The sequence below is a fragment of the Oryzias latipes genome, chromosome 6 (genome assembly GCF_002234675.1).
Source record: "Oryzias latipes chromosome 6, ASM223467v1".
NCBI lineage: Eukaryota > Metazoa > Chordata > Actinopteri > Beloniformes > Adrianichthyidae > Oryzias > Oryzias latipes.
This window is the reverse complement of record NC_019864.2, coordinates 5,177,812-5,203,185: the sequence shown is the minus strand read 5'-3', so window position 1 is coordinate 5,203,185 and position 25,374 is coordinate 5,177,812. Positions and strand designations below refer to the sequence as shown.

At 43.4% G+C, this 25,374-nt stretch overlaps 1 protein-coding gene across 1 annotated transcript in view; it reads left to right on the top strand.

Annotated features, from left to right (window-relative positions):
* LOC101166454 (capping protein, Arp2/3 and myosin-I linker protein 2) overlaps positions 1-25,374 on the top strand; it is an 80,779-nt gene that overhangs the window by 29,778 nt on the left and 25,627 nt on the right. Inside the window, exons 19-32 of the mRNA XM_023955527.1 lie at positions 1,008-1,104; positions 3,620-3,674; positions 3,769-3,941; positions 4,921-4,989; positions 5,945-6,038; positions 6,115-6,201; positions 9,744-9,872; positions 10,042-10,158; positions 11,014-11,189; positions 12,886-12,973; positions 13,137-13,226; positions 13,318-13,384; positions 15,602-16,122; positions 25,180-25,283. Of these exons, the coding sequence (XP_023811295.1) occupies positions 1,008-1,104; positions 3,620-3,674; positions 3,769-3,941; positions 4,921-4,989; positions 5,945-6,038; positions 6,115-6,201; positions 9,744-9,872; positions 10,042-10,158; positions 11,014-11,189; positions 12,886-12,973; positions 13,137-13,226; positions 13,318-13,384; positions 15,602-16,122; positions 25,180-25,283 (1,867 nt within the window). The remainder of the gene's footprint in view (positions 1-1,007; positions 1,105-3,619; positions 3,675-3,768; positions 3,942-4,920; positions 4,990-5,944; positions 6,039-6,114; positions 6,202-9,743; positions 9,873-10,041; positions 10,159-11,013; positions 11,190-12,885; positions 12,974-13,136; positions 13,227-13,317; positions 13,385-15,601; positions 16,123-25,179; positions 25,284-25,374) is intronic.

Here is a 25,374-nt window from a genome sequence, read left to right as displayed (position 1 = left end):
CCACAGTAATGTGATTCCAGAGTAGCAAAAAACCTGGAAATAGCACACAGGTTTTAGTTAGTTTTGTAAATGTCCTTCTAGATAACATTTTCAACTATGTTTCTTTTGATTGCTGGGAGTCAAAATGTTTCAGCTGTAAACAAGCTTCTTACTACTGATCTTTTCTACTGATAATTACATGAAACACAGACAAATTTGTCATACGAAAACTATCTGAGGTCTGTAATAGTTTACTGACCAGAGCCCTTGAATCGCTGGAATAAAGTCTTTCTCCTCTTTACTCTTTACTCTCCATTTCCTCTTCCTCCTGCATCCTTACTGGCAGTTTCCCAGACACTGTGGGGGATTTCCCTGCATTTTCCTGAATCTTCACCATTGATTAAACTCAGTGGTGGACTGTGCATGACACATCTGGGCCTTCAGTAGAGCTACGTCTGAATCACACAACCCCTGTAATGCAATCACAGCCAGCACCAAACATTGAAAATAACCACATAAATATAAAATATTATTTATTATGATATTTATCATTTTACTCAAAATCTGATTGGTTGACGGAAATGAATGTCCGACACTGATATTGTATTATAAGGCCTTCAGAACGGATAGTGAAGGCCTCTTTAGCTCTGACTCTGCCTTGTAACAAAGGACAGCTGAAATGTGATTGGTTAAATGCTCCAATATGAAAATACGTCTGTGTGGAAGCAGCATAACCATCATCCACACAATAAAAGGGATTGGACTGACCGTTTAGAAGGATTACATGACTATGCATGGACAAAATATCATGAACACATGATACAGATATTTTTTAGGCCTTGAAGGCCCTGATGGCCCACCACTGATTAAACTGTCTGTTAACAAATGGAACCACGTATTCTGACTATCAGGTGCTTAAACATATTTTGTTGTCTTAACGGTTTCAACAAGTCAAAATGTCTAGAAAAGATGTTTTGTTGTGTTTTGATTTGACTTGAATGAAACAGTGTTTTGTTGTGTTTCTGCAGGTTTGGAAAACCACATGGTGACTCTGGTTCTGTCGGTGGGTCGATGCCGGTCTCTGCGTCAGCTCTCACTGGGAAAGAACTTTGCCATGAAGTCCAGGTGTGGGGGAAGTTACTGGGGAGCGGTGGGGGGGGGGGGGGGGGGGGGGGGCTCTGTGTGATGAGAAAACACAAGAGGAAGATGAAAATCACACCACCACTTTTCATGTTCACCTCAGAAACCCTGAGGGTTGGGGTCCGCTGCTATGGAATAAAGCACAGGACCACGCACATTTGCTCATGCACGTAGAATGGAATAAAATAGAGTAGAATAGAAAAGAATAGACTAGAATGGAATGGAAAAAGAATATAATGAAAAAGAATAGAACAGAATGGAATAGAACAGAACAGAAATAACAGAATAGAATAGAATGGAATGGAATATAATAGAATAGAGAGGAATGGAATGGAATAGAGTAGAGAGGAATGGAATGGAATAGAATAGAATAGAATAGAGTAGAATGGAGGTTTATTGTCATATAACACAGCTTACATTGACATGTGAATTGCTGTTCAAGTACAACTCGAACAAGATCAGACACCCAACAGAAATACACACATACAGTTCAAAGTTGACTGAGGCGCAGCCATGTTAGGCCCCCCTTGCTTAGATGAGTGTAGATGGTTTATAATATGGGGGGGGCACATTAGTGACAAAAACAAAGTCGTATCTCAACACTGATCTACAATGTGCAGATACAAGAAAAAACTACAGAATTTAAACACAGAAGACTACACTTACGCAGACAACAACACAGTGCATGAGGCTCAATGGGGGGGGGGGGGGGGGGGGGTGCCTGTGGATCAATCCAAGAGTGCAGCTGCCCTATAGTGTCCTCTGTGAACATGTGTTTGTGAACATGTGTGTAAAATTCCAACCGTACAGAACATGATCATGTGCAGGTAACTGCCCCCCAGGGCTGACAGAAGCTCTCGCATAAATCAGTCCCACAACAACAATTTGTTAACATTTTCTGTGAAGCAGCAACACAAATGAGAAGTTTTTCGAGCTGTAAAACTTCAGGTCTGCAACATTGACATTGCATCCTTTTTCAGTTTCCACCATTGTCAGGAACTGGTGGTGTAGGACCACCGGCAGGAGGCACCAAGGGACCAAACTGAACCCGCTTAACTCTGGAGACACGAAACGTGGGGCACACACTGAGGGGTTGACATAACTGGAGCCACAGTGCCACTGGATTGCCACTGCAGGTCGGCAGACTTTTTGGCCCACCTGATATGTGCAGGAGTACTGCTCTTATTGGCAGCATGACAATTGCCCTCAATCCCTGCCTCGAAGCCCATTGGCATTGACGGACAGCAGCGTCGGCGGAAGGAACTAAGACGCTTCCCTGAGGCTGATAACCATAAACCACTTAAAGTGGTAACAGTCCTGTGGCATAAGAAGGGAGATAGTTATGTCCAAATTCAGCCCAAAGAGGTTTCCTGACTGAGTAGCGGGATTTTGGCCGCTCAGGAGTCGTAGGCAGATCTCCAGCTGCAGGTTTAGCTGTTCTGACTAACCGCTAGACTGTGGAGGAAAACTGGAGGAAAGACTGACTGAAAGACTGTGAATTTTGGACTCTGGTTCAAGACAATGTCTCTGGATGTTATTTTCCATATAGGTTAAAACAATCATTGTAAATAACGTCGGCTGTCCTCTTGGCTGAGGGGTGTTTAGGCGGGGCCACAACATGAACCACCTTGGACAAACCATCAACGACTGATAGTATGACGGATTACCAATGGATGGAGGCAGACCAGTAATGAAATTCAGAAAGATGTGAGACCAGGGTCTCAGAGGAACTCGGAGAGGGTGCAAATGGCCTGTTGGGGGGCAGGTAATCTGTGGAGCAAGCAGAAGGAGATTCAGAATAGATGTGAGCTGCTGTAATCACCTCCTCAATGTCGGTCTGGAGAACTGCCAGCTGAGCAAACTGGGCCAGGATGAACTCAGGTGTAGATACACTAGCAGGTTCCTTGTATCTCCAGGTCAAAACATCAGCCTTGCTGTTCTTGGATCCAGGTCTGCAGGACATGGTAAAATTGAATTTGGTAGAAAACAACGCCCACGAGTTCTCTGTGAACTCGTCCTCTGAGCAGTTCTTAGGTACTCAAGGACCTTGTAGAGTGTAGTTTAGTGTTTCAGTGATGTTTTTAGTCCATTTTTCCGTCGTCCCCTGTCAATTGCTCCAATTTAATGCTGATGATCATCCACAGCTGTTTTCGTTTCTGTTTATCATTTATCTAAGGGTCTGGTTTTCAGTTCTTGTTTCTCCGAGGGTTTTGTCAAGTTCCAATTTTATTTATTAAAAGTTGAAGTTTCTGCCACAAAGCCTGTCTCCTTCATATTGGGTCCTTCACCACCAGTTCTTGACAAATATATTTTTCAGGCGCTGACATTTTGGTACCCTCTCCCCCCACAGACATGGACAAACACACAAAAGCAGCTTTCAGGCTCATGTTTCGCTGGGTCTCCCCATGTCAATGATTGTATGCCCTCACAGCTGAGCTGTGGGGGAAATTTTGCTGATGGTTCCTCTCTCTGCCTTCCCCTCCATCTTTCCTTCTAGCAGAGCTCTCTCTGATCTTCTTCATCGAATTGCCCAGCTCATCCAGGATGAAGAGTGTGTGAGTGACATATTTTTACGGCGGCGCTCCACTGCTGATCATCTTTTTGCTGGTCTGACTTTTGGACGGTCTGGTGTGTGTTGTGTGTCTGCAGCCACTGCAGTCCCTGTCAGTGCGCGACTCCAAGCTGAAAACAGGCGTGCACATCCTTCTGAGCGCGCTGGGCGGCCACGCCGCTCTGACTGAGCTGGACATCAGTGGAAACCACATTGGAGACACAGGAGCCAAAATGCTGGCCAAGGCCCTGATGACCAACACCAGGCTGAGGTACAGGTGCACGTGCACGCCGCTACAGTAGCTTTGATCCTGTTCCACAATCGGAGGTCATGTTGTTTTCTTCAGACATTACTGAGATTTGACTTGTGATCCATGGTAAGCAGAGAAGGTCTTCATCACAGTTAAACAGTCCCTCTAAAAACATTTTCCTAAATAAAGATAACATTAAATTATTCAAAAAAAAAACATTTGCTGTAAGGAAAGAAGAGTGTCTTATTTAAGAAGACAGTTGTAGTAACTGCAGGAGAAATGTGTCTTAAAACAATATGTCAAATTACAGCAGGTTAATTAATCCATTAGATTCTTAAATTAGAAATATTGGCAAGAGCTTTTACTACGCTTTTTGCCTAAGATAATGAACCAAATCTTCGTATTGCCTAATATTTATCCATCCATTTTCTCAACCTGCTGTAATCCTGGTAGGGATTACGGGGTTGCTGACGTCTATACCAGCTACTGTTGGGTGAATGCAGTGTACACACACTACAGGTCATCAGTCTGTCACAGGGCCACACAGAGACATCAAGTCTCCCATTCACATCCAGGGGACATTTAGAACAGTGTTTTCCAACCTTTTTTGAACAAAGGTACACTTTTTCCTTGACAAAAATCGACACACCAGCAACCAAATAAAGAGGAACTCTAGTCTGTGTTGAGCAACAGTCTCTCCACGATCTTATAATAATAAGCAGTATGTTTCAGAGTGGCCTTTCATTGTTGCCGGTCTAAGGCACACCTGTGCAATAATCACGCCGTCTAATCAGTATCTTAACATGGCACACCTGTAATGTGGGATGGATTATTTCAGCAAAGGCGAAATATTTGAAAATGTTTCTGATCTTTAAGTTCATCTCAGGACAAATGGGTGCAAAGACTAAAGTGTTGCGTTCATTTTTTTATTTAGTCTATACATTAATTCTATCTGTGCTCAGAGATGCAGTGGATGCAGGCCTCATTCTCTTTTTTACAGGACTCTAATGTGGGACAGAAACAACGTGGGTGCCAGAGGCTTTCAGGATGTGGCGGAGGCTTTGGAGAGGTGTTTGTCCTGTACATACACATGCATAAACACACACACCAACACACATATTTTACCAAAAAGCTGTAAAATACACACATTCACACAAACACTGTACAACAGGAGTCCTCGTTTCGTTGATCACCAAAGATCTGATCGTTGGCCATAACAAAAAAAAAAGTATTTTTAAAGTATCCGTCAGAAAATCATCATCCTCACCCAGAAGTTTGTGACTTTTTTGAAATACAAACATCCTCTGATACAGGCGTCACTCACTGCTCATGCATGTTTAAATACACAGAGCGCTAATTCTTTCTGCCATCATTGAGGCCCGCGTCACCCTGTGTGCCTCTTCGATCCAGAGTGAGCCCGAGACGCCCCGTCTGACACCCAGCGGCACCTGCTGCCGGCTCCGCGGATCCAGCCTTGGGGATCCGAGCCACCTGAGGACAAAGTGATGCCCTGAAGCTTCTTGAGTCCCACCCACTGAGCAGGGGCCGCCGTTCGCTCCGTCATGGTTAAGCCAGCCGTGCTCATGTGCCCCCCCCCCCATAACAGGATTTACAACAGAGGATAAAACGCGATTGTCGCTGCTTTCTGTTGTCGTAATCAAATCTGTTCTAATTATGTATTACTACAAAAATAATATCAATTCAAATAAAGCTATCTCCGTACAAAGATCTGTGTACTCTTACTGTGTAGTTCTCAAGCACACACTCATGCACACTGGCATTCACACCTATGGACTCTTTAGAGTAACCAATGAACCTATGAAGCATGTTTTTGAACGGTGGGAGGAATGTTACTGACTAACTCACACATGTATGCATACAGTAACAAGCATTGATCATACTGTGCAAAGCGTCTGTGCTTGTGAGAGTGTGTGTGTACTAAAATCTACAGTGCTGTTACAAAAGGATGTATCATGTCCAAGTCTAAGAGGGTGTGGTGATGATGGTGTCTCTTTGCTGTGCAGGAACTTCTCATTACAAAAGATGCCTCTGCCATTGGCTGACATCACGCAGAGTTACCGCAGCAACCCAGAGGGAACGAAGGAGGCCCTGCACAAGGTTGGTTTTAGGTTTTAGGATGAGCTGCATGACTGATCAGGGGATGTCTGTAAGAGTCTGATGTGTTTGTGTTCAGATTCAGTTGTGTTTGGACAGAAACAACAAGAGACAGTGTGGCACCATAGAGCTGCAACAGGCCTTCAGCTGTCACCAATTTGAACAGGTAAGAATTAGTCTCCATCGCAGAATGCAGGCGATAACCTGTTAGAGTTCTGAAGCATTGAAGCTACAATAAATGCATCACAAAGATGGAAAAATAACGTTGCTCATGTGGGACCTTTTCTGTCCACAGATTCTAGTTAGGGATTCCAATTCTTATTTTTGCCTTAACTTTTCTTTGCAAATATCTTCCAAATGTGTAGTTTAAACCTCAGCTTGTGTGAACTTCAGACTGTTGACTAAAACTAGACAAAGGGAACATGTTACACTGAATTTGAGAACTGACAGTCCATTTCAGGGTTGACATTTTGCAGGTGCTGGCTTGTTAACAGTCATGAATTCCTCCAAACATCCCAGCATTCTCCTCCTTTTCCTTCTTCACTGAGGATGACGCTTCAGGACTAACAATCCCGGCAGAAATGTTCCTACTTTCTGTCGCTGAATCTCTTCTCACTACTGAAGGTGCAGCACAATCCTCCATCTTCATCCTGCTCGCCTTCATCACAGTACTTTCTCAAATCCTCTCTTTTATGCTTTATGAACTGGAAATCTCTGTGACACTTCTGTAATGCCCCTAAAACTTTCCTAGCTAGGGGAATCCAGCTCTTACTGCCACTTAGCAGATGTTCCACAGGGTTCTATTGTTGGCCCCGTCTCTTCTTAACCTTTGCTAAATCTCAGGGTTTCATCATTCGTCGTGGTTTTGTTCCCAAATGCTGACGGCACACAGCTTTTGTTTTTAAGCCACACAACCTGACAGCGTCTCCATCATGTCTCATCTGTCTCACAGACATCTCTGCTTGGATGAAAAAAACACTTCTTTAACTCAGTCTCTCAAAGCCAGAAGTCCTGACTTTTCCTGTCAGCAGTCTGTGCAGCACAGCTTCACCACCAACTTGGGGTCTTCAGGAAAAATCCACACTAATTTTCTAACAGAATTGGTAGTTATTATAGACAACCATCAGAAAGAATCAACCTTCTACATATGATCCAAAATGATGCTGCTTGTCCCACAACTTCAGATTGCTGCTGTGACTCTGTTGCTGCCCCTCCCCAACACTCATCAAGAGAGGGTCACCTCAACAGCACCTTCCCAAACCCCCTCACCCAGGACTGCAGCCCCACCACCTTGAACAGCAGTCAATGGTCTCTGCACCACACAGCAAAAGCTCTTCAGCTCTGGAATCTACCATTGAAGACTGAACTCAGCAGGACATGAGCTTCACTACCCATATCAAAAATGACAAAGACAGACGTCTTTCATACGTTCAAATGTTCTTGAATAAAAACAAAAAGGAAGTTTGTCAGCTTAGACATTTTTCTGACTACAGAGTACGACATGTAGACAGTGGCGGTTCTACACTAACTTACTCCCTGGGCGAGTAACCCCACCAGCGCCCCCCCGCACACATACAAAATTTGACAACATTCTGTTGTGTTCCCTATCTTCTATTTAGCCATTTTACTCAAAAAATGCATGAATTTTCTAGACTCGTATTACAGGGGGGTCAAACTCAGTCACAAAGGGGCCTAAGTTAAAAACACGCTTAAGGTTTTGGGCCGAAGAAGATAAACATTTACTGAACACACTAAAGCTAAACTTTTAAACCTTTTAAACTGAACTTTTTGAACATAAATATGAATAAAAACAGGAACACAAGTTAAACCTTAAATAATATGTTGCTCCCCATAGAAATATATTCTGTCAAAATTATACAAATATGAACATGCTGCAGAACAAAACAAAGAAAGCCTGGAAATATTAATAAGAAATTACAAATCAAATAATTCCGTTTTTATTTGCTCTTTTATCATTTTTTAGAGCATTTTCTTTTTAGAGCCGGACTCCTGCTTCATTTTTAGCAATAATTTCTTAATGTGTGACGTCCTGTGTGTGTCTTTGTGAAACATATCAGAGGGATTAGATCCAGAAAAAAACTTATTGTGATTAATATGTTTAGGTCTTATAAAACATTAAAGACTAAATCATAGAACTCATCAGTGGGATTACTCCAAAAATATTTGGCATTTCCCTAAATTTGTGCAACACTAACAGCAGAAATCCTCCAAAAAAACTCAATCCATAAAAAATGGTCTGCCCCATCTCACCCAAGCTTGGGTCTTCTGGAGCTTGGACCCTCAAGCTCCAGAAGACGGCTTTCCTCTGTTCTTTATCCACCACTACAAGTGGATAAAGAAAAAAGACACTACTCTGGTTGGTTCTCCATTATCATCTTGACTGTTTGGATCTGGACGTCCCACAGGATCTTTCCCCTTCATTCTCTACCACCTTTAGAGGTGTTTCCCATTTTGACCTTGGGGTTTCCAGCCTTGTCTAATCTTATCTTATCTTGTCTTGTCTTGTGTTGTGTTGTCTTGTCTTGTCTTGTGTTGTCTTGTCTTGTCTTGTCTAGTGTTGTGTTGTCTTGTCTTGTGTTGTGTTGTCTTGTCTTGTGTTGTCTTGTCTTGTCTTGTCTTGTCTTGTGTTGTGTTGTCTTGTCTTGTCTTGTCTTGTGTTGTCTTGTCTTGTCTTGTCTTGTGTTGTGTTGTCTTGTGTTGTCTTGTCTTGTCTTGTGTTGTGTTGTCTTGTCTTGTCTTGTCTTGTCTTGTCTTGTCTTGTGTTGTGTTGTCTTGTCTTGTCTTGTCTTATCTTAAAGGTCACTGTGCAAAGTAGTTATAAAAGCAAAAGGTGGCTACTGTGAAGAACATACAATATGACACATTTTCAGTTGTTTCACACCTTTTTGTTATGTATATAATTCCACATGTGTTCATTCATAGTTTTGATGCCTTCAGTGTGAATCTAGTATTTTCATAGTCATGAAAATAAAGAAAACTCTGAATGAGAAGGTGTGTACAAAATTTTGGTCTGTTCTGTGTGTATATGTATATATCTATATCTATATCTATATATATCTATATCTATATATCTATAGATATAGATATATAGATAAATATTATCTTATACATCCAGGCGGGATCAATGTGGCTAAATGGTATCAAAGAGAGGCAAGATGATCTCATGTGAAGGATTTGAACTTCCAAAGGAATTCTGTTCAGGTTGTGTAAAAGACCCGAGCTCAGCGGAGACAAAAAAGTCGAGATGGCAGCAAAAAACTCATGCTTCATGAAGATGACTCCAAGTGAATACTGAAGGCCTCAGACAGCATACAGCCTGTTAGTGGTTGGAAAGCTAGTCCCTAAGATGCAGGCACTCATCAGGGCTGAGCAAGAACAGGCTCTTAGCACAAGTCTACTACACAATGCAAGGCCTTCAATGCAGACAAAACGGTTCCAAAGACAGTCCAGCACATGTCAGCAGGAGGTAAAATGCAGGAAGGTGCGACGTTTGGGGAACAATACAAGTGGGAGGCTGCAATCAAGTGAGAAAGTATTTATCACAAACTGGTTAGAAATTCCAAGGTCAAAGTTGGAGATTTATTATTCTATGTTCTCTTCTGGTAAAATCAAAATGTCACTTTTTGGATTCATCTTTTGTAAAGTGTCAGTGTTCATCTGTTTTTATGCACATTTGCCCACTGTCAGCTGATCCAGGAAAAGTGTCGGCAGTTGGAGGACAGCCTGCATTGTCTCAGCCTCTGCGGCTCTCAGGAGGTGCAGCTGGATGTCCTGGCGTCGTATGAACTGCTACAAAATGCCAGGGAGGCTTTGAAGGTGAGCTTGGGTCAAAGTGATCAAAGCAGATATGTTCTCTGTTTCCAGTCTCTCAGTGCAGCATTTCACATCTACTGCAAAGCAAGCATTGTAGTTTTGTTTAGTTTAGACTGCACGCTGTTGCCTTTAGTTGTCACTGATGCTGGCATGTTGTTGTTTGGGGCTGCAGCTGCTCCCCTCTCTGTGTGAGGAGGGCTGGAGAAGCGCCCCCGATGGAGACTCTGTGAAGGACATCCTCAGTGACGCTGCTGCTGCACTGACTGATCACAGCAGCAGAAGCATTCAGGTACTGCAGAACTCTGCTTCTTTCTCGGACTTCTGAGTGTTCTATCATGTATGAAGGTACAGAAGAGAGACGGTATGAAAATACTGAACTCCCACAAAACAACACAGATTGTGTATTTTTTTAATTTTTTTATTTTATTTTTGCTTAATAAAATGCCAAGAAATCAGTTTAAAGTCAGAGAAAAAAGGTTTAAAACAGGGCTGACTAATCCTGGTGTTTGAGATATTACCCCCTGCTTGTTTTTTGTTTTTTTTGGTCTTACTCCGCCCTTTCTCCAGCTGGATCACATGATTCTAGATTGTGATTGGCTAAGCAAGCTAGGTCCAGGAAATTAACAGCAACCAAGACAGTATTTATTGGAAAACAACCAGGATAGTAGAGCTTAAGGTCCAGAGTCCGGGAGTCCCAATTTTAAGGATTAGCTATATATATGAAACCATTATGTGTTGAAAAAACACGTTTGTATATATAATTCTATTGTAAATATTAGACTTAAATCAGGCGGTTCTCCCCATTCATGAGTGGGTTTTCCCCGGCTCCCTCCCACCATCTAAAAACATGCTTCATGGGTTAATGGGTTATTCTAAATGGTCCCTAGGTGTGAGTGTGTGTGTGCATGGGTGTGTGATTGTGGCCCTGTGACAGACTGGTTACCTGTCCATGATGTTCTCTGCCTTCACCCACAAGTGGTCGGGATAGGCTCCAGCAGCCCCCTGACCCCGAAAGGAACAAAACGGAATAGAAAATGAACGAACTGAACATTTGATCCTCTTCGTCCAGAAGATGAATCAGAGGGAAAGCTGTGGAACTGGTGTGGGTCTTAAACTGAGGTGTTTCTTGGTTCGGGTGTTTCAGGAGCTGGCTCGTGGCCTGATGGGACATGCAGAAGGGGTGTCTCCTCGAGTGGTCCAGCGCTCCAGCGTGTGCACGTCTCTGTCAGAATGTGTGTCCAGGACAAGCAGGCAGGCGCAGGACATGCTGTGGAGCACTCTGGTGGAGGGTGCGGGGCAGAGCGTCAGCAGCAGACTGAGGTGAGGACCACATCATCATCACCTGAGGCTTACCTGACCAGTCAGTCAGCGCTGCTACATATATGCTCTGAGGATGGAAACATGCTGCTTCACTCAGCTGTGGGTTGCACAGGAGGATCAGGGGCTAAATTTAACTCTGTGTTATTGTTGTCACAGCTAAGCAGGGCAGTTACTTTGACCCACAACTGACACAATTCCTCCAGCTCTGCAGGTGGGCAAAGTTCAGTCATATGAGACTTAAGGTGAATGGAGAACCAAAAGTTTCTTGTTAGTGAAACATCTACCCCAGGGCAATGAGACAAGCCTGTAGAGTGGTTTTGGGTGATCCGGGACACGAGGACAGTCAAAATATTTACATGTTCAAAACAAGTGTACAAGATAGTGGTGAAAACCATACAGAAATATTATTCTATTGTTTATGCTGATGTAGATGTAAATATGAGGAGTTCATTGTGAGTTTTTGAATAGCATAAGGGGTGGGCTTAAAGACCCACTCCGATGAAAAATGGATTTTGGGTGTTTTTAACTTGTTCTTGGAGCCTTTTTCTCATTAAGGAGGACATATTTAAAGAAAATTCAGATCAAATTCAGAGTTTTTATTTTTTCTAATCATGAAAAACATGCAGATTGAAAAATAGTCTGTTTGGCTATTTTTTATTTTATAGGGAAAGGGGGGCGGTCCTGCCCACAAGTCAGAAATGCGTTACCAATGAACTCCTGCCGTTCTCTGATGTAATGATGTAATAGAAAACAACACAGGTCTTTTTGATTTCGGGTAAAAACAGCATAATAAGAGCACTGGGACACTTTGAAAACAGATTTGAAAAGATGATCAAAAGATGGGACTTTAACCATGCTCGGCTGTAGCCCACTCCCTCTCACATATTGTGTCTCTAGAATTGTCTGGACAAGATGCAAATTATTTAAAGATAACATACATGTAAAGTGCAGAAGCTTAAAGCCTTATCAACCATATTTGTCTGACGTCTTTGCTCAGACACAAAGATCTTTTGTGCGTTTCGTGAGTGACAGTGTCTCTATTTGAGATTTATTGCGTTATCTAAAATAGGCCCTGTTTCTGTCACATGTCCTTGTGTCTTCTGTATCATGTGTGAGACTTAACCAAACTGAACAAATCTGAAATGTTCTCATACGTTTATGATACAGATTCAAGTAGACACTTTTAGCTTCAACATGTAGTAAAATGTGGGTTTATGCAGCTGAAACCGAAAGCTTCAGCAGATCTGTTCCTGCTGAGATGAAAGGAAAGCAAAGAGAAATCAGAGGGTCGGAGATGAAGCTATAGATGCTGAGATACCATGTCCATCAAAAAAACACCATCTAATTCACTCTTAGTTGAGTGAAGAGGGGACGATGAGAGGGGACAGGCCAGTCTGAGCTGCTGCACTCTAACAGCTCAGATGTGTGAAGCAGAGAGGAGTCCACGATCAAACTCATGCATCTGAGCATTTCTGTCTGAAGGTTACTGAGTTTTGAGCATACATGATCTTTTAGAATGAAAGCTGCACCAATGCTCATATCTGATCCCTCTGATTTTGTGTAGATCAATTGTTAATTTAAGCATTAAAGCATGAATCTTATTTTAAGAACCTCCAAAAGAGCATCCTGCAGTGGAAGCAGTTGTGGTTCCTCAGAGATGAGCATCATCAGCTCTCTTCTCTCCTCCTCCATCCAGAGAGCTGAGACGCACGTTGACTGTTACCCTGGTTGAAAGTGTTGTGGAACAGCTGCTGCAGGATCTGACAGATGCTCTGGACAAAATGGTAAATGTCAGTGACAACCTTATCCATAACACGAGCGCCAGTTTCATTTATGTGCTCTGTGAACATGCACAGATACTTCTGGATTAGAAAACACCAACAAACTTCCATTTTTTAAAGACAATTGATGTGAAACATTACACATTTCCATGATTTTTCTCTTCAGAATTGCCTCATTAAAGAAAGTTCCAGCAACACTTCAAAATTCAACATCCCAGAGTTGCGAGTGGCTGATGCTGACTTTCCAACAGATGACGTAAGGAACTACCCGTCCATGTTTCTGCTCTGTCATCCATGTGCCAAACCCTCCATGAGTTTCCTTTTGTCACATTGTCTGCATTGTCCAGTACTCTCCGGCATTCTGGAGGAACAGTTTGCACTCCAAGAGCCTGAGGCCAGCCGCGTCGCTCAAGAGTAAGAATCTGCCGTCTCCTCTCCGTCAGGCTGCACTGCCCGCTTCTCTACTGCTTCAGTTACTGTTTGTAAAAAATTATAAAGCGGGAACAAAACTGTTGTTTCACTGCAACTTAAATAAACACAAAACAGCAAGAAAAAATGCTTTTGGTGTTGCCAGCTCTGCCAGCTTTCACCAGAGCTGTGGGCTGAACTGTTTTCCTAGAAAGAAGCTGCAATGGCAGGTTAGTTAAAAAACAGGCAGGACACTGGCCCTCAAGGCCGGGAGATGGACATCTGTGCTGTTTGACAAGATGGGGTTGAAGGAATCCAGAGCCAGAGGGTGTCACATAAAATGACTCAAAAGAAAGCCCTTGTCTCTTTGATAACGTTGCTTTAGCTGTCATGCGTCTGGGTGGGTGAAATGTTATCTTTGCATTTGACCTGTCCCCCCAGGGTAGCAATGAGCTTCAGACACGACCACACTCAGGAACCATGTTGGTGGTTTAACCCCCCAGTCCAAACCCTAATGCTGAGTGTCAAGCAAGGACCCATTTTTAGAGTTTGGTATGACTCAACCCTGGATTCCGTTTATTTTATAGGAGTTTTTCCTTATTGCTAAGGGGGGGTCTAAGGGCAGGGATGTCCGTTTTAGTTTAGTCAGTTTGTTAGTTCAATTTAGTATTTTCCTATTGAATTCTATGTATTCATGATCCTTTTGATTTTAGGTTTTACCTTTTCAATTACCGATACGAAGCCCATCGAGACGACTGTTGTTGTGAATTTGGGCTATACAAATAAATTGAATTGAATTGAATTAAATTGGATTGGAACTCACAACCTTCCAGTCTCAGGGCAGACACTCTACCACAAGGCCACTGTTAAGGCTAGTATGACATTTTCAGTTTATTGTTCCACTCCGATCATCTTTTGATCTATCTTCCATGCATTTCCAGCAGTTTCTTAAGTATGATGATGCTGCTTTAAGGCCAAAAGCCAAAAACTTGTGTTGTTTTCTGAGACATAGTTTCAGCAAAGCGACAGTAGTTCATTAGAATTTACCCCTGGGGGGGGGCCGGGACTGTTGGTGCGGTGTGAGCCTAGCCTGATTTCTCATCATCCCATTTTTTACACTGTTTCCCGCTAGCTTACAGCCCCTCACACCCCAAGCTAACATTAACCATGCAACAAATATGGTGATTAGTATCAGATCCATCCATCCGTCCAGTTCTGATCCAGATTCCAGCTCAGACCAGGAAAACACAGACGTTCATGGACTGTTGGTCTGACAGTGGATGATCAGGATGGAGCAGAGCAGGAAGCTGGTGACTCGCTGACTGTAGGACGTACATCACTGCTACAATGTTGTTGTTTGTTCCTGATTCACAACAGTTGGATGAAAGAAATATTCAGAAATGCAATTTTACGGTTAATTTTCTATGTCTTCCATAATTAGAAAAATGTTACAAGGACAGATACTTTATCAGATACATTTAAATCTACTGAGAAGTAAAACATAAGATGGAACATGATGACAGCAAAAATTCAATGACAGCAGACAGAGGGACAACAAGGATCACAGCCGTGGAAATCAGCTGTGTAGGCTGAAAACATAACCTGACCTATGACGGAGAACAGAAGCAGGAGTGAAACAAAACAAGAAGAACACAAACAAAATAGCTTTAGCAGAACCAAGAAGACCCAACCAAACGTGCTGATCCTCTCACCCGACCCGTTCAAAACACTCTGGCATTGCTCTGTTTGGCTAACTGGAGCATCGCCTGGTTACTTTCAGACCAGTGACTTTGACTGTGGGGTGGAGGAGGGGATGAGGGGGAAAGGAGGAAACACCCCATCACCTCCGCTGCTGTGAATGAAGCTATAACCTACATGAAGCAGTTCTTTGACATGCCAGGGTGAGGAGAGAAACCCCCGTGACTCCTGCCTTGGTATCTGAGCTGTCTGCAGCAGTTTGGGTTGAAGGAAACACGGTGAACAGACTGAACGGCTGGAGCCTCTCGGTTGGACTGTTGGCTCTGCAGGACAGGAGGATGACTGAGCTCGTCTGTGCAGATCACATCCATCTGCTGCCTCCAGCATGCATGCGCGCTCTTCCCAACGCCACTACCCACACAGATGACACTTATTATGCGTTTCACAGGAGCTCCTCCTCCCTCCACGTCTGTGTCTCCTAGCCCCCCTGTTTCTCCTCCTAGAGCCATGTTGTTTGATTTTCAGGTCTGTTGGAGGCCGACTGGGAGCAGCAGAGCAGAGGCAGTAGAACAGAGAGGCAGAGGGGAGGGGGCTCTGCAGAGGAGGACACCTTCCCGCCACTGCTAACGGCGACCTCACTGCCACTCAAATCCTCTAGTCCCTCCCCTTCCCCTTTTACTTCCTTGTCCCCCTCCCCCTCAGTAGAGAGAGGAAGGAGGTGGATGGAGGGGGAGGTGGTGCCAGCGGATGCTGCAGAAGCACCATCAAGAGTCAGAGGAGCATCGTTCATCCCTCTCCCCGGTCTCCCTCCTCTTTGCTCCATCTCCACTCGAGCTCCACTGGGGGAGGAAAAGGGGGAGGTAGCTGACTTCCAGAGGAGAGAGTCTCCCATCCGCGGCCCCAGCCCAGGCCCCCTCCCCGGCGCTGGATTCCCTGCTTCTCCTATGGAGCCTCTACCCTCCCAGGGACAGACGCTGAGGCACTACACCGCCACCCGACCACGACCACGACGCACACACACACAGCCCCCCTCTTCCAGGCCTCAGGTAGGAGCGCACGGACAAACACACACCAGTACACACAAACCAACAGAAAAATGCAGCGGCAACAAGACTGCAGAGAGGAGGGAGACGAGGGCAAATGGTACAAATGAGCCTCTGTCTATCTGTCTATCTGTCTGTCTGTCTGTCTATCTATCTATCTATCTATCTATCTATCTATCTATCTATCTATCTATCTATCTATCTATCTATCTATCTATCTATCTATCTATCTATCTATCTATCTATCTATCTATCTATCTATCTATCTATCTATCTATCTATCTATCTATCTATCTATCTATCTATCTATCTATCTATCTATCTATCTATCTATCTATCTATCTATCTATCTATCTTCATTATCAAGGTATGACTGGGGGCCATTTGTACCATTGCATCTTCTGGCTGCATGAAGTCACATTTGATGCGTGTGTGTCGGAGCGTGTGTGTGTACATGTATGTGCTGGGAGTGGTATTTCCTGATTTCATGGTGATGCCCCCCTCCCCCCATCTGTGTTACTTGTGAGGATGCTCTCTCAAACTCAATTATTCATGTTTCTACATTACCTTTGTCCATTCTTACCACCTTTACTGAGAAAATGAAAACACGTCTTTCCCGTGTGAGTGTGCATGTATGCGTGTGCACGTGTTTGTGTAAACACTCTTCTTCTCCAGGAAAACCTGGTTTTGCCCTAGACACCTTGGTACAGTCCACAGTTCATTACAGTGAAGGAGAAGAGTTGTTTATGATGACGACAGTAGGCCTCCCCCTCACAGAGTGAAGGATTGTGGGTTGTGCTCTGTGTAGATAACTTTTCACAGAGGTCAGAGTCTGATTGGCTGGAGGTTGGCTTAGCCGTGTTGGCCTTAACATCATCCCATTTCTGACACCATGTGTGAGTTTTGTCATTTGGAGGAGCAGAACAATCACATTCACTTTCTCAACACTGAGCCTGTTTACACACATTTCTTCTTGAAAAGTAGCCCAGATGGCATTTACTCATGTTCAATTGATTTATTTTGCTGTTGTACATCTGCACGTGTGCAAATTCCACACAGGACACATTATATTCAATGTGGTGTTACGTTTCCATCCGCTGATAATGTGGAGAGATCAGGTTTATTTATTTTAAAGTGCTCTATAAAACCTTGGGTAAGTGCGTCTCCATGTCTGGGTTTCTGAAATCATTCAGACATTTTTTTTTTACTTTCTGCTGCATCTGAACGATGGCGCTTTCAGTAGTACTTCTGTCTCTGTAACTCAGTGTGATGATTTGCTGTCCCACATTAGTCCAAGGAAGAAAAAATAAAAGCAAGAACAGTATTTTCTTGTTGCAAATAAAAAAAATAATTATTGTAAAGTTCAGAAGGTGAAAGGTCAGATTCTGATTCTGAAGATCCATGTTATTTTTTGACGGCATGTTTTCTTCTGCGTTGCTGTCAGTGTCCACTAGCGGTTGAAAAAGAGACTTAAGGCCCATACACACCGGGACGAATATTCGCCAGCCGTTATTCGCCAGCCTTTTTCGCCTCGTTTTTTGTGTTCACACCCAGGCGATTTTCGCTGACGATGAGCCGAGCGAACATGCAATTTCCTTCCCTGACATTAGATGGCGCTTAATGTAAAACAGAAATACTCCTGTACACAAGGTGGCGCTGCGCAACTTTACACTTCTTAAAGTCGCTTTTCGCTCAGAAAAACAGAGCAAGAATTTACGCGCTTGTCAGAATCATACAAAGAAAACATGAATATTTCGAGTTCGGGGATATTTTAGAATGTCCGTCATTATTTCTTTGCGGCAGTGTAGATGCAACTCGGCGTCTATCTTCTTCGCTGGTATATGTGCTCAGCAAGGCAGTTTTGTGTTTGAGCGCTCCCAAGTTGTGTTTTACTATAACTTCAGAAGCTCCAGACACGTGTGCAAAAGCGCCATTCTGATTGGTCGAATAGATTTCGACGCGTCAAAAAAAAAAAAACGAACCCGAGGCGTTTTTTTTTTTTTTGACGCTTTGACGCGTGGCCTTTTTACGCGTCGGTGTGCACGCTCTCATTGGTGCCCTTTGTTTAGTCACGAGGCGTAAACGTCGGCGAAAATCGCGCGCGAAATTCGTCCCGGTGTGAACGGGCCTTTAGTGAGAAAATAATGGAAAAAAGAGCCTATTTATGTCAACCAAAGGTGAGCTGACAATTAATTCAGTAACTCTTTTGGGGTTCTTGTTGGACAGTTTGACAGTTGACCTCATCTATGTCATTGTGCCTTTATTTAACGGCTTGACTTTTTATTTTAACTGTAAAGAGACGATTTAAAAAGATTTAAACACTAGGGAAAAATGCATGCAGACATGAAGACTTGTCAGTCGACCCTCGGTTCATATCCCATCATGAAAAAAATCTTCTGATCCTTAACTGCTCGTCAATTTATTGATGCATCTGTGCTCCAAACCTTGAGTTTCATCTCTTCTCTGCTTGTTTTATTGTTTTGGGTCTCATGAGTCCCATGAGGAGCCTTTGGAGTTCATGAATAGACCCACGTTTTCTGGTTGGTGACCAGAAACCCTGACAAGGCACAGAGATGTTTCTCAGAACCCTCACACATCCTCAATGCTGCCAGAAATCATCTTTTGCTTGAAGAAATCTTTTCTCTGCAATGTCCTTCAACAGAAAAGCTTTGTGAACTGGTACCAGAACACCACCAGGCCCACAGCTGTTTGACCGGCTAAGACCAGTGTGGTCCTGTAGGCGTAATCATGAGCCAGGCCGTTGACCTTGTCAGAAACCCCTTTTGTCAAAAGCTTCCTGCTGTGCATGGCCCCACATGCACACTGGCTCTAAGCTCAGATGTGGTTAAGGTGATCGTCCTGAAGGGTTCTTCTGAGCTTCACTCTGTTCTCTGAGAATTTCACATCATTAATGCCATACCCTTTAGCTCAGGGGTTCTCAAAGTGCAGCCCGGGGACCAATGGCGGCCTGCGGGAAGGTTTTTTTCTGGCCCTAAATAAATCCTAATTGATGGTTATTACTGTAAACCAGCTGTATATTGTATATGTCACTGCCTCTGCGAAAGGCAGTGACATAGAAATAGTAGAAATGGACTCAGAAAGAGAGCCAGAGCAGGTTCCTTTGAGGAAAAATGTTGTGTTGGCTGGGAGAAAAAGTGTTTTCAAGCTAAGTGGACAAATGCTTACTGGATAAAGTCATGTCCCTTATTTGTAAGCAGATAAATGCAACCTTCAAAGTATTCAATATAAATCGTCACTATGTTGCAAATCATAAAAACTATGACAAATTTACCAGCGAGGAGCGCACCAATGAGCTCCAACAACTACTAGGAGGAGAAGCTGGGACAGAAGCTAGTAGCTACGCTGTGGCTTTGGAAACGGTCCGGCGTAGATAGCCCTTCAGTGACGGGGAGTTTGTAAAAAGAATAAATGCTGAAAGGAGCTGACATTGTTTGTCCAGAGCTAAAGAAATAGTTCGAAGAAATAAGTTTGTCAAATGATACAATTACTAAACAAGTAGAAAATCTGGGCAGCAACCTCCGACTGGGAAAACATCTGGAGGGCCTGGTTAACTGTACAAATGACATTTGGTCATTAAAGTTATTAAAAACAACTTTTTCTGTTTATCCTGTTTTTTCACCAAAATTGCCCTCCAGTCTAATGTCAAGTTCCCTAAGTAATTTGACCCTCTGCGACAAAAACTTTGAGAACCTTTAGCTGGATCGGGTTTAGGACTGCATGAACTTTGTTTTTACTATATAGCAAAAAAAAGACTGAAAAAGGTTTCCACTTTGAAAATCCAACAGTTATGTTTTAGTCCGTTTGACTAATGTCTGGTTCCAGCATTAACTGATCTGGAAAAAAAAGAGCAAAAAGATGCTCCAACCCTGACTCAGTCCTGTGATAATGCAGCCCCTTCTCCACATATTTAGTCAGGTTTCTGAACCCAGGGCTGCTGGGAGTGGCGCTTCATGACGGGCTACTGTGTCGACTCCCACCATCACTTTGTCTGGGGGTGTACTGCTCAAGAGCTAGGGGGTGGTGAGGGAATCAGCGTTTTTCTTGCTAGCATCTGGGTTTCAGTTTGGGTTTTGATGAGAAAGGGTCATTTATCAAACCAACTCAGCAGAAGTAGCTGTGTATGCAGAAGTGTGTGTGTGTGTGTGTGTGTGTGTGTGAGCTGTAGTTGTATTGTCTACATGTTGAAACGTTTGTGTGTGAAGATTTTTGGAGCCAACAGGTATGTTTTTAACATTTGAGTACGTCTGTGGACAGGGCCCGCCCCCTTTGACTAACATCTCAGTCAAAAGGGGCTGGTTACCTTGTGAGTGGTTTATGGTGAAGGTGGCCGACTGGTCTGAGTGCTGGTTGGTCCATATGAGGTCTTAAGTCTGAGGCATAATCATCTCAACATTTAAAATCATTATGTAGACAGTATATTTGTAAGTACAGTGTCCTGTGTGTGTTATTCCAGAGTTCCAAGTTGCAGAGATGGTCCAGAGTAGCCACGACCATCCCTAAAAATATATATGCCCTCTTAACCACCATTCCTAGACAAGACCACGCTTTGATTTTATGTTGGTCAAATCGGTTAACTTGCGACCAAAACGAGACCACTGCTGTTCAGATTCAGAGCCTCTACCCAGACTTCTGCAGGCTCATAGATGTTTGGAAAACAGAAGGAATGTGTACAGGGCTCAAGACTGCGACCAAATGGTCGCATTTTGCGACCAAAATTTGAGAGTGTGCGACTGAATTTTACATCCAGTCGCACATGTGCTACCAGTAAATTTGCCTCCCCCACCCTCCGTATTTTTTATACATTAAACGTGGAAGGGGCACGTCAATGATCAATGAAATGAGCAATAAAATATTCAATGAGACGCGAGCACACACGAGCACACACTTGCGTGTCATTGAGTGATGCCTGTCTGTGAGGCGGCCACTGCGTGTGAGAAGAATAAAGAATGGTCACTGTAAGTGGCTAAATGCGTGGAGGGGGAGGGGCCTAGAGATAATCGAGCGCGTATTAACATCTGTGGGAAGGAAACGGAGACAAATATCATCACAACCTGATATGTGCGTCTGAGCTATGAGCAAGCGAACAATTGATTCGTTCTTCCGACCTGCGGCTAGTGTACCAGTGCCAGAGTGTACAGCAGGGGTCTCAAACTCGCGGTCCGCGGGCTATTTGCGGTCTCCAAGATGATATTTTGCGGCCCCCGCCTTAATACGAAAGTTTAATGTTAATGCGGCCCACCAGTTCTATGAATGACACCTTTTCATTGTCATGCGCGGAGCTGTTGAACCAACCAATCACAGTGGGGTAAATGACTCTTTGGGGCGTGAAAATGACCGGGCTTGAAAGCAGAGGAACATTTGGGCAGGAAACCTGACAGCCCCCTCCACAGACCACATTAAGGAGTTCCTTACTTTACTTTTTAGAACGTATTTAATTGCTTGTAATTTTCTAAATGCATGCAGTCCGAGCTGAACTTTTTTCTGGGCCGCACAGACCCGGAGGAGGGTTAAGGTAATGGTTAGGCGCCACTGGCGGCGTCGTATCAACCCCGACCAAACTGTTCTCATGCACGGCTGTTACGGCAGCACACCGCTCCTGCGGGAGTCGGGTCAGCTGAGGAGAATAAATGTCCCACACCTACATGCGTGACAGCTAACGGGGCTTGAATTTTAAACACGTGCGAGCAACAACAAGATTTAGTCTTAGACGCACCTAAAATACGTGTTGAAAATGCAACGATAGACGTGTTTAAGATGAACCAGCGCCAGGCCTGGATCGTTGGGGGGGGTTGAAGGTAAATCTGTAGCCAGACTGAAGGAGAACAGGAAGTTGGAGTTAAATTTAGTTCAATTTTATTCTTAATATTCCTCTCCCCCTTAGTATGATCTGTGTTATTATATATTTTCTATTTATTGGAATGTTTTGTAATGTATGTAGCCTTTTTTTAATCAATTGGTATTTTAAATTATTTTAAATGATCACTAAACTGCAAAAACCATCAGGACACATGTCCCATAATGCATTGTTTTGTAGTCATAAGAGCAACTTTCATTCAGTTCAGTACTAAATTTTCAGCTGCGTTCGGTAGGTTGGGGCCTTGCTGCTCCCGCCCGCTTCTCCTGATATTTTTGTGATGATTGACAGGTGATGTTGGAGCAAAAACAAAAATATACGTCTCACACCAGGTGATCTGCGCAGCGTTGCGTCCACCTGGGTGATCTCAAACACCCTTATTGTGCGTCTTGGCTGCACTTATTTGCTGTCACCAACATACATTTCCATCAGTTTTTGAGCCTCTCTGATCTCAGGTATCTGTATCGATTGTTCTGATCTCCAGTGAACAGCGCTCGTTCTTTTACAGTTTACCTTCGTCTGTCAGTTTACCTTGTTGTTGCATCTTCAAAAGTGCAGATTAAAATGTGACACTGAATTTGAAACAGCACATTGTAATTTCTGCATCTATTATTAAAGTATTTATTAGTAAAACAGTGGAAATGAGTAGATTTGGTTTGCATGTTGATTTACGGTATGCGCCCCTACATTTTCTGGTTGTGCCCCTAAATTTTCAGTTGGGGGCCACTGTGCTCCTAGTGAAAAAAGTTAGTCTGGAGCCTGGTGTAGGTCTGAGTAGTTAAGTTAACCTCTTTTTCCAACGTATGGAAGCCTATTTTAAGCACAGTGTTTTGTATATGTTGGACCTGACAGCATCAATGAGAGTTTTGCATGTGTTGTGGTCAATCTAAAGATTATGTGTATTTTTGTATTCTGTTGTTGAAGATAGATTTTTATATCATCTACGTTTGCAGACTTTCTGCAGAATACAAATCAAAACAAAAGGCAGATTGCAAAGATTTATTTATATTACTTTTTTTTTTTACAATTAAACTTTGCGTTGATTAAAACAAGGTAATGTGAAGCTGTTGGACGTGGTCGATCAGCTGTCTTTCATCGAGGTTTGAATATTGTGCTCAGCCATGTCAACTTTAAGCCCAACCCCACCCCCACCCCCACCCCAAAATGATCTTAAGCATACCATTGGTGTCCATCTGACGGGATCTGGGTGCTACTGCATGAGAAAAAGCAGTGGAGAGGAAGACACAAACACACGTGACGTGTTTGATGACAGAAGAACATGACTTCTGCTTCTAGGAATGTTTGTTTCAGCACATGTTCCAGCCACTCCGTGTCTCAGGATTACCAGATGTGTGGACAGTTTTTGCGTACACAAGAAAAGGTGTTTTCTTTGTTAGGTTAACTGATTCCCAGCTCAGACGAATGTTTAACGTAGCACCAGTACAATGGTCTTTGAAAAATAACAGAGGCGTCCTGCTGCACTCTGAAGCAGACCTACGCTGCACGAACTCAGTGCAGCTGTGATGAAGAGGTGTGTCACGACTCCAGCAATGTGCAGAAACTGCAATAAGAGGAATGCATTTAGTCAAAGTCACAAAACAGAGGGGAAACGCATTTGTCCTCTGTTTAAGTGCAGCCCTCAACATCTTTAGAGCTTAAGAACATTTTTTTAAATTCAATTCTTATAAATGTTCGTTTTTATCCCAAATAGTAGTGTATGCACTATAAGATGTTGCTCATGAATGGAGGTACACAGGTTTGTGTTCAGCTGTTGGTGACCTCCAGATCGGGTCTGTTTGAAGGGAAACAGAGCCAGAACAGAGAGCGACCTGTTGGCACCAAGCAAAAAGGGACAGGTGGCGGCAAGGAGGAGGTGCAGACCCATGCAGAACAGTACATTTTCACAGACCTCACCACTGTGGAACACACTAGGTGCAGATCTTCACTGCATTTTTAAAGAATGTTTTCCTATCCTCACCAAACTGTTTTTCATTTCACGCTTTTTAAGCCTTTGATAGTAAACAATATCCATGTATAATCATGATCTACACTGTTGGCTGTTCAGACCTGTGAATTCACACCAGGCTGTACACACATTTATGTTTGGCACACATTTAGACAATCTTTACAATGGAGTCCATGAGAATTTGTTCATTGTCTTTGGAAGAACTGCAACAATTCCTGGTTTGTATCAAACTCCAGAAGTTGAAGGTAGGGGCTTGGTGTTGGTAAAGTGCAGCACTTTTTTTGGGTAATGTGGTCAGCAGCTGCTGGTGGTATTGACCAAAGCCATCCTACAGCTGGATCGCTCTCACTTTCACCGTTAAGCTCTTTGGATTCACTTTGCTTCAGACACCAGTAAGCAGGGATAAGCTGGGTTGAAGGTGGGTCTCACATACCCTAATGAAGGTTTTCAGTCTGGGGGAAACAGTGATTCTTCCACACATTACAGAGCAGAATCAGAATCAGCTTTATTAGCCAAGTACAGCGCTTGTACAAGGAATTTGTCTTCGGTGTCTTGCTCTCGTGCAAACTAGCAAGGCATGAGAAAGTGTGAGGGGGTAAGACAAAAAAGGATAAATAATAAAAAAGAAAGTAATATAAGGTAGACATAGGAATAAATAAACATAACTAAATAAAAAAAAATGAATAAGTAAAATGCAGCAGTAGTTCTGGTGTGACAGTTCTGTGGTCTGGAGTCAGGAGTTCATCAGAGTGACAGCTCGGGGGCGAGTGGTTTTGGTGTGCGTTGTCCTAAAGCACCGCCCTGACGGGAGGAGGCTGAAAAGGCAGTGAGAGGGGTCTTCACGATTCTGCCAGCCCGCTTCCTGACCCTGGATTGGTACAGGTCCTGAATGGAGGGAAGGCTGGAACCAATAATCCTCCCAGCAAATCTGATATTTTCTGTAGTCTTAGCACAGAGGAAAGTCAATTTTAAATTTAAATTATTTATTTATTTCATTGTGTTAGTCTGGTTGACAGATAATATTGCAGGTTTATGTCAGCTTAGTCAGACTCTCTGTCCATATTTATCCCACCATCTTGTGTGTTTTGGAAAAACATTTAGTCCACATCAGGCTAAAGCACAAAACAGTTTGTGAGTTAAAGCATTCCCCATCATCTGGCTAAGTAACACTACAGGTGAACAGTTTCTTATGGTCTGCTGTTCACTTGTGTTCCTGCAGGAGGCGGCGTCCAAGGAAGACAATGAGTCCAGCGAAGTGATTGGCAGAGTGGATGAAGGAGTGGAAGAATTCTTCACCAAGAGAATCATCCCTGACTATGCACTGTGAGTTCAGCCAATGTGCACAAGCACAGCCACCCATTACACACAACTCATTCATTCATTTTCTATACCGTTTATCCCTTTCGGGGTCACG